The following is a 14,011-nucleotide window of genomic DNA, read 5'->3' on the forward strand; positions in this document are numbered from 1 at the left end:
AACCTTGGCCAAGGGGTAACACAATAAAAAGCAATAAAACACAACATTAAAAGTCCAGTGGCATCCGCCACGATATAAAAGTCACAAAGAACTAAAAAAGTCCAGCGAAGTGATGTAAAAGGGAAACCCAGCGGAGTCCTCGCCTTCCTCCCCGCATTCCGCGTCCTGGTACGCTGAAGAAAGGGAGGGAGCGGCAGTCACTATTCTTTTCGGCAATTTTCATTCAATAAAAGGGGCTAAGTCGAAGACTTACCCCGGGTGGGCAGAGCTCTCAACTCCGCCCGCCGCTTCTTTAAAACTGCAAGTCGGCACCAGCTGTCTCGCCGCCTCTGCTCTCCCGCAGTGCACAAGCTGGGCTCTCGTTACTACTGCCGTCCGCCTGTTCGCTCCGCGTCCCTAGTCGCTGGTGCTGTCCGTCCTTTCCTAACGCCCAGCTCCACCAGCCCCTTCGGCTTGCAGGCGCTGCCGCCTGGCATCACTTACTCCTGGCCGTCTCTCAAGCCTCTCGGTCGAACCCCTTCCTTTGGTCTGCCAGGCCCTCTTATTGGCCTCTCTGGGATCTCTCGCAGGTGTGATCAGTTTATTATCAGGTAGGGGCGGAGTCTTTCCAGGACAAGTCATCAAATAAATACCATTAAAACATGCAGTAAAACTCATAAAAATAAGCCAGTGTACAATATTAAAATATTAAAAAGGTAAAACACAGCAAAACATGCATAGTAGAAAAACTTAGATAACTTGTCCCTTTCCACCCTGTGACATCTGTAAGAATTTATTAGCGGTTTAAGTCGGGAAGCCTGTGCGTGGGAGTTCAAAACACATACAGTGCGCATGCGTGTGACGTGAAGTAGCGAACGCTTTGATCGCCTGACTGTGACGTAAGCGAACGCTTTGACGTGCCCGTGACGTTACAGTCAACTGAGCCTATATATAGAACCCGCCAGGACTCACAATCTACTTAGCGTTAAGTAAATGAGATGTACAGACCGCGATCTTCGCACTCTAGAATCTTAGATTTTCAAAGTCCTTCAAATAATTTTACTGAAACAGAAACGTCCACAATGGCTGAATTTCAGACTACAGGCTCTATCCCCATTATTCCCGAGCATATTTTACCAGCTATAACCAAGTGTTTCGATCAGTTCTCCCAGGTACAATGGGGAATGATTGAACAGGGAATCTGGGACTCTGATCTCCAAGCATTACTGGCTGATATGATAATCGAAATCATTCAGATAGTTTCTAGCGGCATCCTGAAATCTGCACTTCCCACACTTCAGGAGTTAATGACAGACGAATTGTCCCAAACAGGTATCAGCATACCTGTGGCAAAAATAGCTCCGTCGCTGGGAGACTCTCTTTCAACCAGCATTGGCATCGCTCTTAACATCCCCCATGAAAACTGTCAGTCCAGTAAGAAGCTGACAAAACTGATTGAATTGGAGATCTCAGAAAAGGTCGACTCAGCTGTGACTCTACTCTTGAACAACCCGGATTTACGGTCAGATCCTGCCGTTTATGTCAGTGGAAAAATGACAACCACAAAAAACCTTCGACGCATGGTCTCTCACGCAGCCTCGTGTTTGGAAAAATGTGCAGGTAAGCTAAGCAGCCAGTGCATGTCAAAGGGCGGCGCAGCTAGTTCCCCTAGCCCGTCTAATTCAGAGAGTACTGAATCAAAGATCTCTGAGAAGGCAATGGTTGTTGAGGAGGTGAGCAGCGCTCTCACCAAATGGAGCACAGACACAGGAATCACAGAGGACAATAAGGATGAAAATGACATGACGCCTGTAGAGATAAAAGAAAGTGAAACTGGAGAGATGGCGGAAAGTCGTTCCAGCACCACAGGTGAAGTGATCGTGGCTGATGTTGTCAGTGCAATACTTGACACTCTGAAGTATTCGAATGCCGAAGATGACACAGAAATAGAGAAGTGCACAGATGCTGAGACAGCTGAAAGTCTCCAGCGTCCCAGCACGCCAGCAGAAATAGCTGCAGCTGACATTGTAATCACAATAATTGATAATCTGCAGTCTTTTGATGGTGAAGATGTCACATCTAGTGAGAAATGTGACTCACGCGAATCTGCTTTTAATGTGCAGTTAAATATCCAAAAGGTGAAAAACTTTTTCACGTCATGCATCCCATCCAGAAAAAGCAATGACCAAAAGCTGCACAAAGACCACTTCTGCGCTTTTGCCAAAAAGCAGTTTTACAAAATGATCAGAGAGATAAAACACCTGGTGAAGAAAAACAAAAGGTTCTTCATCTGTCTCCACGAACCGGTCAAGTCTCTTGATGATCAGAGAGCAGATTGTATGGACAGCTACAGTTCTTTTTGTAGCTATGTAAACACACCAGTGATGGATAGCATGTTTAAGAGTTCTTCCCCAGTTGATTATAACACCATCAAACCTGTTCTTGAACAAATGTTTAATAAATTAAACGGGCCAGAACATTTGAACCGTATCTGGAACCCCCTGGAAAAGATAAAGGAAATTGAGATGTTTTCCAGGGAGTTGACAGATAAAGTGTATGACCATCTCCAGTCAACTGAAAGATATGTACTCCCTGTGATGCTATCAGGAAAATGTCTTTCAGACTCTGTCATCTCTAGGTCTGCAGAGCCAACAGATGAGTTACCCTTTTCGCCCGAGGTCCTCTATGTGACTGTAGAAGACTCAGTGCAAAAGTTTTTGCAAAACACTCTTCTGTGGTTAGAGAATGATGCTTTGGATCAAACTGTTCAAAGTGACAAGATTTCTGGTGCCGTGGGAGACATCCAGGATGTGATTTTAAGAGCACTGACTCCAACAGAGCAAAAAGAAAATGACAGACTGTCTGAACCAGAGTCACGTCCAGATTGTCCTCCCAAAAATGAAACAGTCTCCTGCGTGAGTGTACTAGAGCAGGGCCCACCCCCAGAAAACAGCCCTGAGCCTGAACCAATCACTGAAGCTGGGCTTACAGAAGCTCAAAGTCAGCCATCAACCTCTGAAAACTTACAGGAGGAGTCTGAGAAAATTGTCAGAGACTTCAGTAACTGTCTGTTAGATGAGCTCCTGGAGAAATGTCTTTTCGACACAAACTGTCTGAATATAGAAAATTACGAAGCGATCACCAGGCGTCTTACAGATCTGCTTCTAGATAAGGTCAGAATCCCAGGATATCTGAGTGCTCTTAAAAATAACAAACAGCGGATGCTAAAGAAAATGAGTAAGGCCCTTATAAAGGAGCTTGACTCTGCAGATCAGTTTGTACATTCGGCTCTTACACCAGATGATTACACTTTTGATGAACTTTTTCTGGATCTCCTGGACATGATTATTGAGGTTGCTTTGGATCAAACTGTTCAAAGTGACAAGATTTCTGGTGCCGTGGGAGACATCCAGGATGTGATTTTAAGAGCACTGACTCCAACAGAGCAAAAAGAAAATGACAGACTGTCTGAACCAGAGTCACGTCCAGATTGTCCTCCCAAAAATGAAACAGTCTCCTGCGTGAGTGTACTAGAGCAGGGCCCACCCCCAGAAAACAGCCCTGAGCCTGAACCAATCACTGAAGCTGGGCTTACAGAAGCTCAAAGTCAGCCATCAACCTCTGAAAACTTACAGGAGGAGTCTGAGAAAATTGTCAGAGACTTCAGTAACTGTCTGTTAGATGAGCTCCTGGAGAAATGTCTTTTCGACACAAACTATCTGAATATAGAAAATTACGAAGCGATCACCAGGCGTCTTACAGATCTGCTTCTAGATAAGGTCAGAATCCCAGGATATCTGAGTGCTCTTAAAAATAACAAACGGCGGATGCTAAAGAAAATGAGTAAGGCCCTTATAAAGGAGCTTGACTCTGCAGATCAGTTTGTACATTCGGCTCTTACACCAGATGATTACACTTTTGATGAACTTTTTCTGGATCTCCTGGACATGATTATTGAGGTTGTACTCAATCCCCCACTGAAGTCTAAAATTACAAGGTTCTTTCGAGCAGTGGGAAAAGCTTTAATGAAGCCGTTTAGGAGCTGCTGTAGGGGCAGCAGCGATGACTAAAAGACCAGCTGCACCCCCCCCCCCACACACACACACACACACACACACACTACAATGCTTCTTTAAAGATCTCGAAGCATTTAATAATTTATTCAAAAACAATGTAATTGGCCAACAGAAGTATATTTCATCTTGTCTCCCTATATTGTCTCTCCATCACCCCCAACCGGTCGCAGCAGATGGCCGCCCCCTCTTGAGCCTGGTTCTGCTGGAGGTTTCTTCCTGTTAAAAGGGAGTTTTTTCTCCCCACTGTCGCCTAGTGCTTGCTCAAAGGGGATCTTTTGATTGTTGGGTATTTTCCTGCTAATACTGTAGGGTTTTCACCTTACATTATAAAGCACCTTGAGGAGACTCTTGTTTTGCTGCGATGCTATATAATCTTAGATTTAACTGAATTTTAAAATCATCCATTATAGCATCAAAGTAAAACAAAATGAAATTTTAAGAAAATTGATTTACCATCAAATAAAAATCCTAATCTCAAACATATTCTGATTTTTCTTGTGTTTTATTGTGTTGTCAAGTATGAAAAAACAATGTTGCATTTGTGCACTCTGGTCATGAGTACTGGTATTGTATTAGAGCAGAATTTAGAGTAGAATTTGATAAAGGTGGTTTGGGTATGAGATGAACACAATTCATGAAACTATTAAATGTTGTTATTATAGACACTAAGTGAATATCTGTGGTAAGTTTAACAGTTTTCAGGGTTTTAGGCACATTTCTGCACATAGATTGGTCCAGAATGGAAAGTCTAAAGCAAAAAGCCTGAGTGAGGTGGACATTTTCATCATGGTCTCCAAGGCCTCCTTTGCGACTTGCCATTTTCTGTCCCTCTCCTCCTTGTTGCGGTTTCCTGGGTCCTCACCCTCCAAACTCCATGGACCTTTCAATTAATCTTTAGGAAATGAAAAATAATAGCAATTAAACAAAAAACACTTGGGAGGTTTAATGTGTTTATTTTAATTTGTTTTTCACCTGTTGTACATGTAGTGGAAAATGATTCTTTGCACAAACTGACAATGCTGAAAAAGCCTGGAGGTTGTGTTCTTTTGCAGGAAAAAATTAATGCTTTCTGAATTAGGGTCATGATCAACTTGTAATGCTTTTTAAATCTTGCTTGAGTCAATACCTACTAGACTGCAGCACTCTAAACCTTCATTTGTGTAATTTAAAGTACCACATGGGTTGACACACTGAATCAAAACATTGATTTGAGGAGAAATGTACAGCTTTCACACACATACAATTCCACCTGACATAACTCTCACGTTATTTAATTTTTTTAAATCGCCTTTTAAAGTATTAACCTAAAACAACAAAAGGAACGGGAGGCAAATGTATATGCAATGAAGTGTCAATTCCATGTGCACGTAGCAGAAATACAGCTGGCCTGTAAACCTGGACCTGCATTTTAGCTGAGCCATATGTTCCAGTAACAGTTGAGGTCTTTCTTGAATGCAAGGTACATTTGGGGTGGTATGCACGCACAAATTAACTGATCCGCTGTACAAAAACCACTAAAAGATCCCGCCACATATCATTTTGGGGTGCAATAAGACACCACATGCACGTCTTTGTACCAGATCTCTTGATTCTACAAATGCTATGTGATCTGCTCTGTGATCTTTGAGAGTGACATCATAATGAAATGGCTGCAACCCTGCTTCTTAAACAAACTGACATAATGTGCTTTAAGTGACACAAATAGTAATACTGGGAAAATGTTGGTAGCTGTGATCATATGCTTGTCCATACCTGCTGTGAAAACATCCATTCTACACTCATCATAATGTGAGTACGCAGGGGGCTTCTTTCGTTCTAAATTGTTTAGTTAGTAGGGAAGTTACGTCTGTGTCGAGGCCTTTGTCGTTCTTCAGAATGTCATTTAACCAAGTACAACCGAAGCCCCCTTTCTCTTAAACAACGTTACTCCCTCGTTATGTCATTCAAGCTTTTGAAAACACATTACAGAATTCCAGGCAGTGTTTTATGTGATCTGGGTCTGAGGTGATTCCGAGGAGAATGCAAGCACATTATGGAGCCACTAAAATGTTAAAATTATCAGCATTTTGTGAGCATGTGACATCTTCGCAAAACAATCGTAGAGTGGATGGGTTGTTTCATAAACACACACACACACACACACACACACACACACACACACACACACACACACACACACACACACACACACACACTGGACCTCATACTCATAGGGGTATTCTGCAATTGATACATGATTAACGTTCACATACTCACTGATATATCACAGCAGGGCTGTTGTAGAGTGAATGACCAGCAGATGTCAGTATTTCCAAATGAGCTGTTGAATGGGGCTTTGTGTGATCTGTGTTTTGGCGAAGCAATTGGCCGGACAGATTCGACATATTCACAGGGTTTTATCACAGCATCACTAGTACTGTAGTTAGTGTAATGACACCCGATTACAGAAAAAGCAATGTGAATGAATGTGAAACACATAGTCACATCAGACTACAGCAAAACAAATGCAAAAACAAAACAAAACAAAAGATCACGTGAATGTTTCCACGACGAAAAGAAGAAAAGCTTGTTCAGTGATCACTCGAGAGATCCGGGAGTGCTTTACTACTATTGTTTAGTTCATAACAGATTTGGTAAATCAAACTTTGTTTCATTTTTTCTCTCTAGGAGTTTATTCATCTCATATACCTGTTTTTAAGAAACTCTCATGTAGCTTTGGGTTTATGTCCAGGCTCAGTGGGTTTTATAAAAGATCCTTTTCTTGTATTTAAAGTGATTTCATGTTTGTATGCCAGCTTTACTCACAGGAGTGTTCCAAGATTAATTTATCAAACCAACAAATTGTGCAAAAAATTGTATAAATAGTTTTGTGTATTAGAATGAATACAAATCATACTGATACAATGCTTAAAACATTTATTAGACCAGCAGTCATTAATAACAGGAAAGCACAAATATTGTTTTTAAATCTGGCAAAAACTTGTTAAAAACTAAAAGTCAAAGCCATGGAACTGAATTCATCTTTTTATACCCATATTTTGGCCTGCACACCGGACCAGTCTGAGAATTCAGAAATTAATCAGACATAACATTCAATCATTAAAACAATTTTTTTCTAAAGCAAATTAATCAGATCGACTCGCCACAGTTTGCCACAGTTTTCAGGGTTTTCCATTATGTCACAGTACCTGGTACTTGGTACTAAATGGTGCCTGCTTGGCCGGGCTTCGAAGAGATCTGAGCAGGTACTAAAATGTGATGAAGTCAGACTGCATGCCACCAACTGATATGTGTATATATATATATGTATATGTATGTGTATATACATACATATGTATATGTATATATAGCTTGGGAGTCATTTGCAGTGACTCCCAAGCTAGGCTAGTGGCTCCAGCAGATCCTGGGAACAACATCGGAGATCTCTGTCCAGAAGAGCGCAGTCCTAGGAACAGCTAAGATCCCCTCAAGCTCCCAGGCCTCTGGTAAAGGACCCGAGCTTGAAGGATTGACCACCCGCAGGGGTGAGCGGGGAATAATATATGTATATATATACTTCAGTTAATAGAAGTTGCCTCCGATGTGGTTTCCTTCTTGGAGTTACTGTTGCTTTCTTTTCACCTTGAAGCAGTCTGGCCTTCTTCCTCTGACCTTTGATATCAGCAACACATTTTCTTCTGAAGAACCTCCGTTTACTGGATATTTTCTCTTACAGATGACTGTGTGGGAAATGCCAGTGGATCAGTGCTTTCTGAAATACTGAAACCAAAACCAACAACCACGCCACATTCAAAGTAAATGCTTGGTTTAAACTTAAGCAAGTATCCTTAAATTTTGACTGTACCATCCAAATGTCTCAGCAGAAATATGTTTTCTCAATACTCTGTTTTCCAGCTTTGGTAAATATTTGTTTTAATGTGCAATATTTTTGGCTCATGTGCAATTAATTTGGTCCCAGTCTGTTTCAATGTTTCCTACACATACACCATGTATATAGTTCCACTCACATATGTATACATATACACTGTTTTTTATTTTATTATATTTATTTAATTATTTATTTATTTATTTATTTTCCGCCTTCGTTGTATATTGGTTTCTCTTCTTCTTACTTTACCTTTGTGGTCCAGCTACCCAAGAAAATGCACAATGAGAATAAAAAGCTCTAAGTAAGTCTAATGACCTCACAAAGTCACTGGCAGGCATAGTTGTAGTTTATGACAGTATAACTTGTTAATGGAAATCACAGTATATGGTAAAATCTTTTAATAGTATTGGAGGCTGAATCACTCACACACACACACACACACACACACACACACACACACACACACACACACACACACACACACACACACACACACGATGTAATAAACACAAATGTTGCATCAGAAGTGAACTAGTTCGGTTAATCTCCTTGTGTCTTTGTCTGTGCAGTAAAATAAAATAAAGCTACCAGCATATGTTTCATGTAGTTGGTTTTATTTTATTATTGTAACCATATAAAAAAGCAATAGTACATTTTGTGTTTTGCAAGATTTTAGTCATGCAACTTAATGAGCTGCTAAAGCGATCACATTCTTGTGTAAATGCAAAACTATGAGACAAATGTTCGCTGTTGGATATGAGGTGAAAGCATTTTCATATTTCTTTTCCAGTGATATTGACTCTCCATTGTCCATTTCCATTTGTGTCCATTTCCAATATGCAGACACATAACACAGTCAAAAAAAGAATCAGCCACAGAACTGTTGTGCCACAGACGTGTCCAGCAACAGTTCCCAAAGCCTCGTGAGGAGCACGTCTTTGACAACTTCCTCTTCTTTCCTCTTTAGGAGGAGCCTTCAATCCTGCAGCAAGAATTCAAAACTAAAACTGTCCCAAAGTGCTGAGAATTAGCGAGCATCACAATGAAGATGAAGTTTTCCATTGTTTTTATTCTTTTAATAGGTATGAAAAAAAAGGCTATTCCACTTTTTCCAGTATTTGAGAAGTTGTATTGACAGCTGTTTGTTTTCCAGATATCTGTCATCTAAAAGGCCAGGAGAGGATTAAAGAGTTCGAGCACATTTTCCTGAGACTCTCCTTTCCTTCATTTTACAACAGTTACAACAAGGCTTGCTGTAAACTGTATCCGGGAGGCTGCTACAGGCTGATGGACAGTTCAGGATATACCTGTGAACTTTTGAAAGGAAGAGTGACCAAAATAGAAAATGATGGCTGGATTGAATTTAGAATAGCAAATGTGCAATTTGTAGATGGAGGCTTTTACAGGTGTGTCGTGCTGGGAGCCCCAAATCACATCTACAGGGACTATTATGTAGAAGTGTCTGGTGAGTATTCTTATAAAACTTTTGACAGGATGCTCTAAATGCATTTCATGCAACAGTTGTTACTGTCATTGTTTATTAGCTGTATTTAAGCATGATTTTTATTTGACTTTGTTATATCTGAAATTTGCAGAAGTTTCAGATCACTTCAGCCATTCACAGCCTCCAATCACAGGGACCACCAAAGCCCCCGGCACATCCACAGCACTCCCAGAGTCCACTAGACCTGCTTTAGCAGAGGACCACGGTGACAGCAACAGGTGGTCACTCTGCACATTGCTCGTTTTTGTTGTTGCTCACTGGTCAAATTGTTCCTGTGTCTGAAACATGAATAGTTTTTTCATTTTTGTGCTCTGCTCCTCTTCAGAGTCTCCTGGAGTTTTAGTTTGCCGCTGGCTGTCATTGTGGCAATTACAGTGATGATGTTCATCAGTTCAGTGATTGGTGTTGTTTGCTGCAGAGTCAGGAGAAAATCCAAACTGCTAGGTAAGCAGTTCCCTGAAAACTGCTGTCGCAGAGCTCAGACTGTCTGCCAAAGTTTATGATAAAATATATTCTTTTTTTTCCTCTTATAGAATGGGTAAATGATGTGAAGTTCTGTTGTTTTTCTTTGTAGACAAATATGGACAAACTCACCGTGACTCACTGAACCAAGAAGCTTCGGTACGTGCTAAACAGGGAACAAGCAGTCGCTGTGACTCACTATCATGTTAAATTGGAGACATGTTTATACTTTAAACTTCCTCTAAAATACTGTCTCTTGGCAAAATGTGTCTCTACTAGGAAACGAGCAGCGTAGTTTACACAATGGTGGACTTCAGGGCTCTGCAGAAGCCCGAAGAAGTGTATGCAAATGTGAGGATGCACAACGCACCAACAGGAGCTGCTGACGAAGAGCATGCTGGGATGGTGGAATACTCCATACTGGCAATCCAACCGTGAATTTGAGTTACAGATTTTAATGTCTGATCCACTTTAATTCTTTTGTCAGTGTTTTGTTGGAAAGTTTTTATGTATATGTCAGTTAACTGCTTAAATACTAAAAGATGTTTAATGATCAAGCAGAGACTGATCACTTCTACTTTGTTTTGATTATTTTGTATCCCAAACCTTGAATGGACTGTAAAATCTGAAATCTGATGATGTTTATAATAATGAGCTATTAATGGAGAAATGTTGACAGCATAAGAAATGAAATTAAAACAGTTAACTCTGTCTCTGCAGTAAATGTGTGCTTTGTCTGTGTTTGAGACTTCCCCATTCTCATGTTCACAGGTTGAGATAGCAGCAGAGTTGTGAAATCATGTCATCAGGTTATCATCTGTTCTATCAATGTTTGTCCTTATCAGCTTCTTCGATGTCAGTGGCAACCTGCCCTTTTTTCTTCTGAGAGCAGTTGGGTCATTTTTTTCTTAGCCTGTTGTCCTTACCATAAAAAAGTGAAAACTTTCAGATCCTTTGTAAAAGGTCGAGTGTATAAAAGAACACACTGGACTGATTCTTGTTCCTGTGACATTTCAGCACAACACAGAAACACTTTATTCTACTGATGTGCGATAATAGTAGATAGCCATGCAAGTCCAGTCGACACAGATACACACACACAGAGAAATGCTATGCGTTGCTATAATCTGTTTAATGTAAAGGCAGCTACAACATGTTCACATGCACGTTTTCCACAAACTCCTGTTTGCATAAACTCTCCCATTCCATTAAAATACATGCTTGGAGTATTTATGAGATTACTGATGTCATTACGCTGACTTGGCCAGACCAATGTTCTGGGACTGGGCATTAAAGACGGCATAGTATTCCCGGATGAAAACATCTCCCAAGATCCAGAGCTGCATGGTGCCACCCTGACCAAAGCCAGTCATACAACCAGAGGAGCTCTGTGGACAGGGGAGAAAGAAAAGATATATTTCTTCAAATCTTCATTATTGTATTGTATTATTTGGTGCTGTGGTTGGCAGGATGGTCTTACTGACCTGAGAAACATAGGCAGATGCAGGGACTGTGAAGGCGTTTCCATTGAGAGTGAAGGTGACATCGGGCATGCTCGGGATGTTCTGGCAGTTCACTATAGCCTGTCAGCAGAACAAAGTCAGAGGCCATGAGGCAGAAGAAAATCTGTTTATTGGTATTTTACAGTTTTCCAACTGAAGCAGCTATCCGAATCCCACTTAATTATTTTTATTTCAAAGTTCTGACGTCAGGGTCTTAAATGTCTGTTTACTCTGGGTTCAGAAAAAGGGGAAAATTTGTGTCACGATGGTATGACTCACATCTCCTGACTGGTCGGTTGAGGCTCCAACCCAGCTATTCAGATTGTTGATGTCAGTGGTTGGACCAACAATCTGGGAGGTGCCAGTGTCGATGATGGCCTGGCACCCGCCAGAGCAGGCTACAGTCTGCCCGTTGATGGTAACACTGTGAAGTGGAAAGTTGAATTACAGTCAAGCCAAGAAGTTTTATAACCTTGTGATTTTTTGTGTCTGATATGAAGCTGTAAGCAAAGATGTTGGCTATGAAGAAAACAGCTTTTGGATGACTTATTGGCACCTGTCCATGTTGATCTGCCAGTAGGTGGCAGAAGACAGGGGGATCCAGGTGATTGTTCCAGTGTAGTGGGTGCTGTCAGTACCACCAAAGACCACCTCGCTGCCCTGTTCACTATTGCTAAGATATTACACACACACACACACACACACACACACACACACACACACACACACACACACACACACACACACACACACACACAGAGAGAGAGAGAGAGAGAGAATCATATCATAAATTCACAAAATATACTCAAAAAGAAAAACCCAATAAAGATTTTCCAGCCAACTGAATTCCATTTCATTTCAGTACCCGCTCAGGTAGACTGAGAAAATGGGCTCTGACACCAGCCCCTGAGTGATCATGTTGTTAAAAACTGGTACAACGTTGTCAGAGGCGATGCTCTGGAAGGCCAGTCCTAAGATCCCATCAGCCTGCATGTAAGTCATGAAAGAAGCCTCTGTCTCACTCAATCCAAACACCTGCTTGGCCACAGAGATGCCGCCCACCTGGACATGCAAAACAGCTGTCACTCACAGTTCAGCAAACCACAAAGAGATGCCCATCTGAAGTCTAAATAGACTAAGTTTTTTGTTCCACGGGTTTTGGTTACCTCAACAGTGTCGCTGCCCAGTAACCCAGTCATGCTGCCAGTCCCGTACTGGATGGACAGAGACTGGTCACCCCACTGGAAGGTGGATGACTGTGATGGGTTGAATTGATTGTGGTTCTCTGCAGAGGAATGCATTTTTAAGTTTTGCAATTTTATACAACTTGGATGTCTAGCATTTCAGTGATGGCAATGAGTGTTGTTCTGCTGGTAAAGTTACAACTAGAACAAGCTAGAAAGAATGTGCTACCAAAGTAAACCAATTCATTATGTGGAGAATCAGAGTTGCAAGTGCAAATACTGCAGAAATCTCAAGTCACTGTGATAATCAAACTGTGCTGCTCTGTTATTATTGCTAAATGACTTCTACTAATGCTCGAAGGATTCCAGTGTTGCTAGCGGTCAAGTTCATCTAGGCTTGTATATTGATTTCGCCTCACGAGTTAAGAGCATATTTTCTGCTGGAAAAAAGTTACATTATGGATAAAATTCATGAATGAAAAAGAGCCTAAAATGAAAAAGGGATATTTTTGAACAGTATCTAATAACAGAAGTACACATTTCTGTATGTTCCAACCATACTGGCCAGGTTGTACCATGTTGTCTGAGCTTCGGCAGTCATCATAGTGGCACTCACCACAGGCTGAACTGTTGCAATACACTGAAGGGACCCACAAGTTGGAGGAGCCAGTGTCAAAAATGACAGAGAAGGACTGAGGAGGGGTTCCAATGGAGATCGTACCATAGTAGGACAACTAGAGGGACAGATAAAGAAGGAACAAGTACACAGATGCAGATTCAGATTTAAAAAGACAATTTTGAAAAAGTAAAGCAAGGTATGTTTTCAACGACATGAACAAAATCTAAAGCTTTTTACTAATCTGGGCTTACGTCAGCGTCATTGGTCATGGACTCGGTGCCACTGCTGTAGAACTTGGCTGCTGGGTTGTATGGGTGACTCTTCCTGTACTCCTCCCACAACCCTTTCTCTTTGAGGGTTTGCCTGGCAGATTTTCCCTTAATCAGGGGCATCCTACATGTAGCAATGTGAGCAGAAAGTCATGCAATGAGCAAGGCAGGCCTGAACTTTACAGCTGGAGAAATGTCTGTGCGATATTCAGGTGAGCAGGAGGACCTTTAGATCTCCTCATAGGAACACGGAGAGTTTCACAATTTTTTATGTATTTAATGTCAAATACATAAAACAAATAAAGAAACAACCAATCAAGTCAGACTTACTTATGGAGACATTCAGCGAAAGCCACGAGGGCAGCCAAAACGACCAGCCACTTCATCATGTTGCTGTCTCTACAGGTAGACTCAGATGAGTGAACGTCCAGTTGCTGAGGCCAGCCCTTATATACAACTAATCAAGGTTGTTTTTCCGAAATGCCCTTTCCTATAAGCTGATATGAAAGATGGTGATAAGAAGCATATGATTTAGAAAACAGACTCTT

The 14,011-nt window shown here is 41.3% G+C and overlaps 3 protein-coding genes across 3 annotated transcripts; 2 read left to right on the plus strand and 1 right to left on the minus strand.

The window, feature by feature from the left end:
• The first annotated feature begins 918 nt into the window (after positions 1-918).
• On the plus strand, positions 919-4,538 carry LOC147304902 (uncharacterized). The gene has a single exon (XM_086277357.1). It carries the CDS (start codon positions 978-980, stop codon positions 4,047-4,049), a length of 3,072 nt encoding a protein of 1,023 aa, XP_086133483.1. The 5' UTR covers positions 919-977; the 3' UTR covers positions 4,050-4,538.
• Positions 4,539-8,965: 4,427 nt separating this feature from the next.
• LOC147304903 (uncharacterized) lies at positions 8,966-10,500 on the plus strand. The gene is made up of 6 exons (XM_086277901.1): positions 8,966-9,005; positions 9,077-9,388; positions 9,519-9,645; positions 9,753-9,871; positions 10,002-10,048; positions 10,169-10,500. The coding sequence occupies exons 1-6, from the start codon at positions 8,966-8,968 to the stop codon at positions 10,325-10,327; spliced, it is 804 nt and encodes a 267-aa protein (XP_086134027.1). The 3' UTR covers positions 10,328-10,500.
• A 436-nt stretch (positions 10,501-10,936) lies between these two features.
• Positions 10,937-13,910, minus strand: LOC147304904 (pepsin A-like). Its single transcript, XM_086277646.1, has 9 exons — positions 13,794-13,910; positions 13,446-13,587; positions 13,192-13,309; positions 12,558-12,676; positions 12,257-12,453; positions 11,948-12,064; positions 11,671-11,815; positions 11,374-11,472; positions 10,937-11,277 (listed from the first exon to the last, which is right to left on the minus strand). The coding sequence occupies exons 1-9, from the start codon at positions 13,850-13,852 to the stop codon at positions 11,140-11,142; spliced, it is 1,134 nt and encodes a 377-aa protein (XP_086133772.1). The 5' UTR covers positions 13,853-13,910; the 3' UTR covers positions 10,937-11,139.
• Positions 13,911-14,011: the final 101 nt, after the last annotated feature.

Source organism: Aulonocara sp. 'chitande type north' Nkhata Bay, linkage group LG20 (assembly GCF_057382095.1).
Source record: "Aulonocara sp. 'chitande type north' Nkhata Bay isolate Kocher_YH1m ecotype deep benthic linkage group LG20, A_spYH_male_GT1.1, whole genome shotgun sequence".
In the NCBI taxonomy this organism is placed as follows: domain Eukaryota; kingdom Metazoa; phylum Chordata; class Actinopteri; order Cichliformes; family Cichlidae; genus Aulonocara; species Aulonocara sp. 'chitande type north' Nkhata Bay.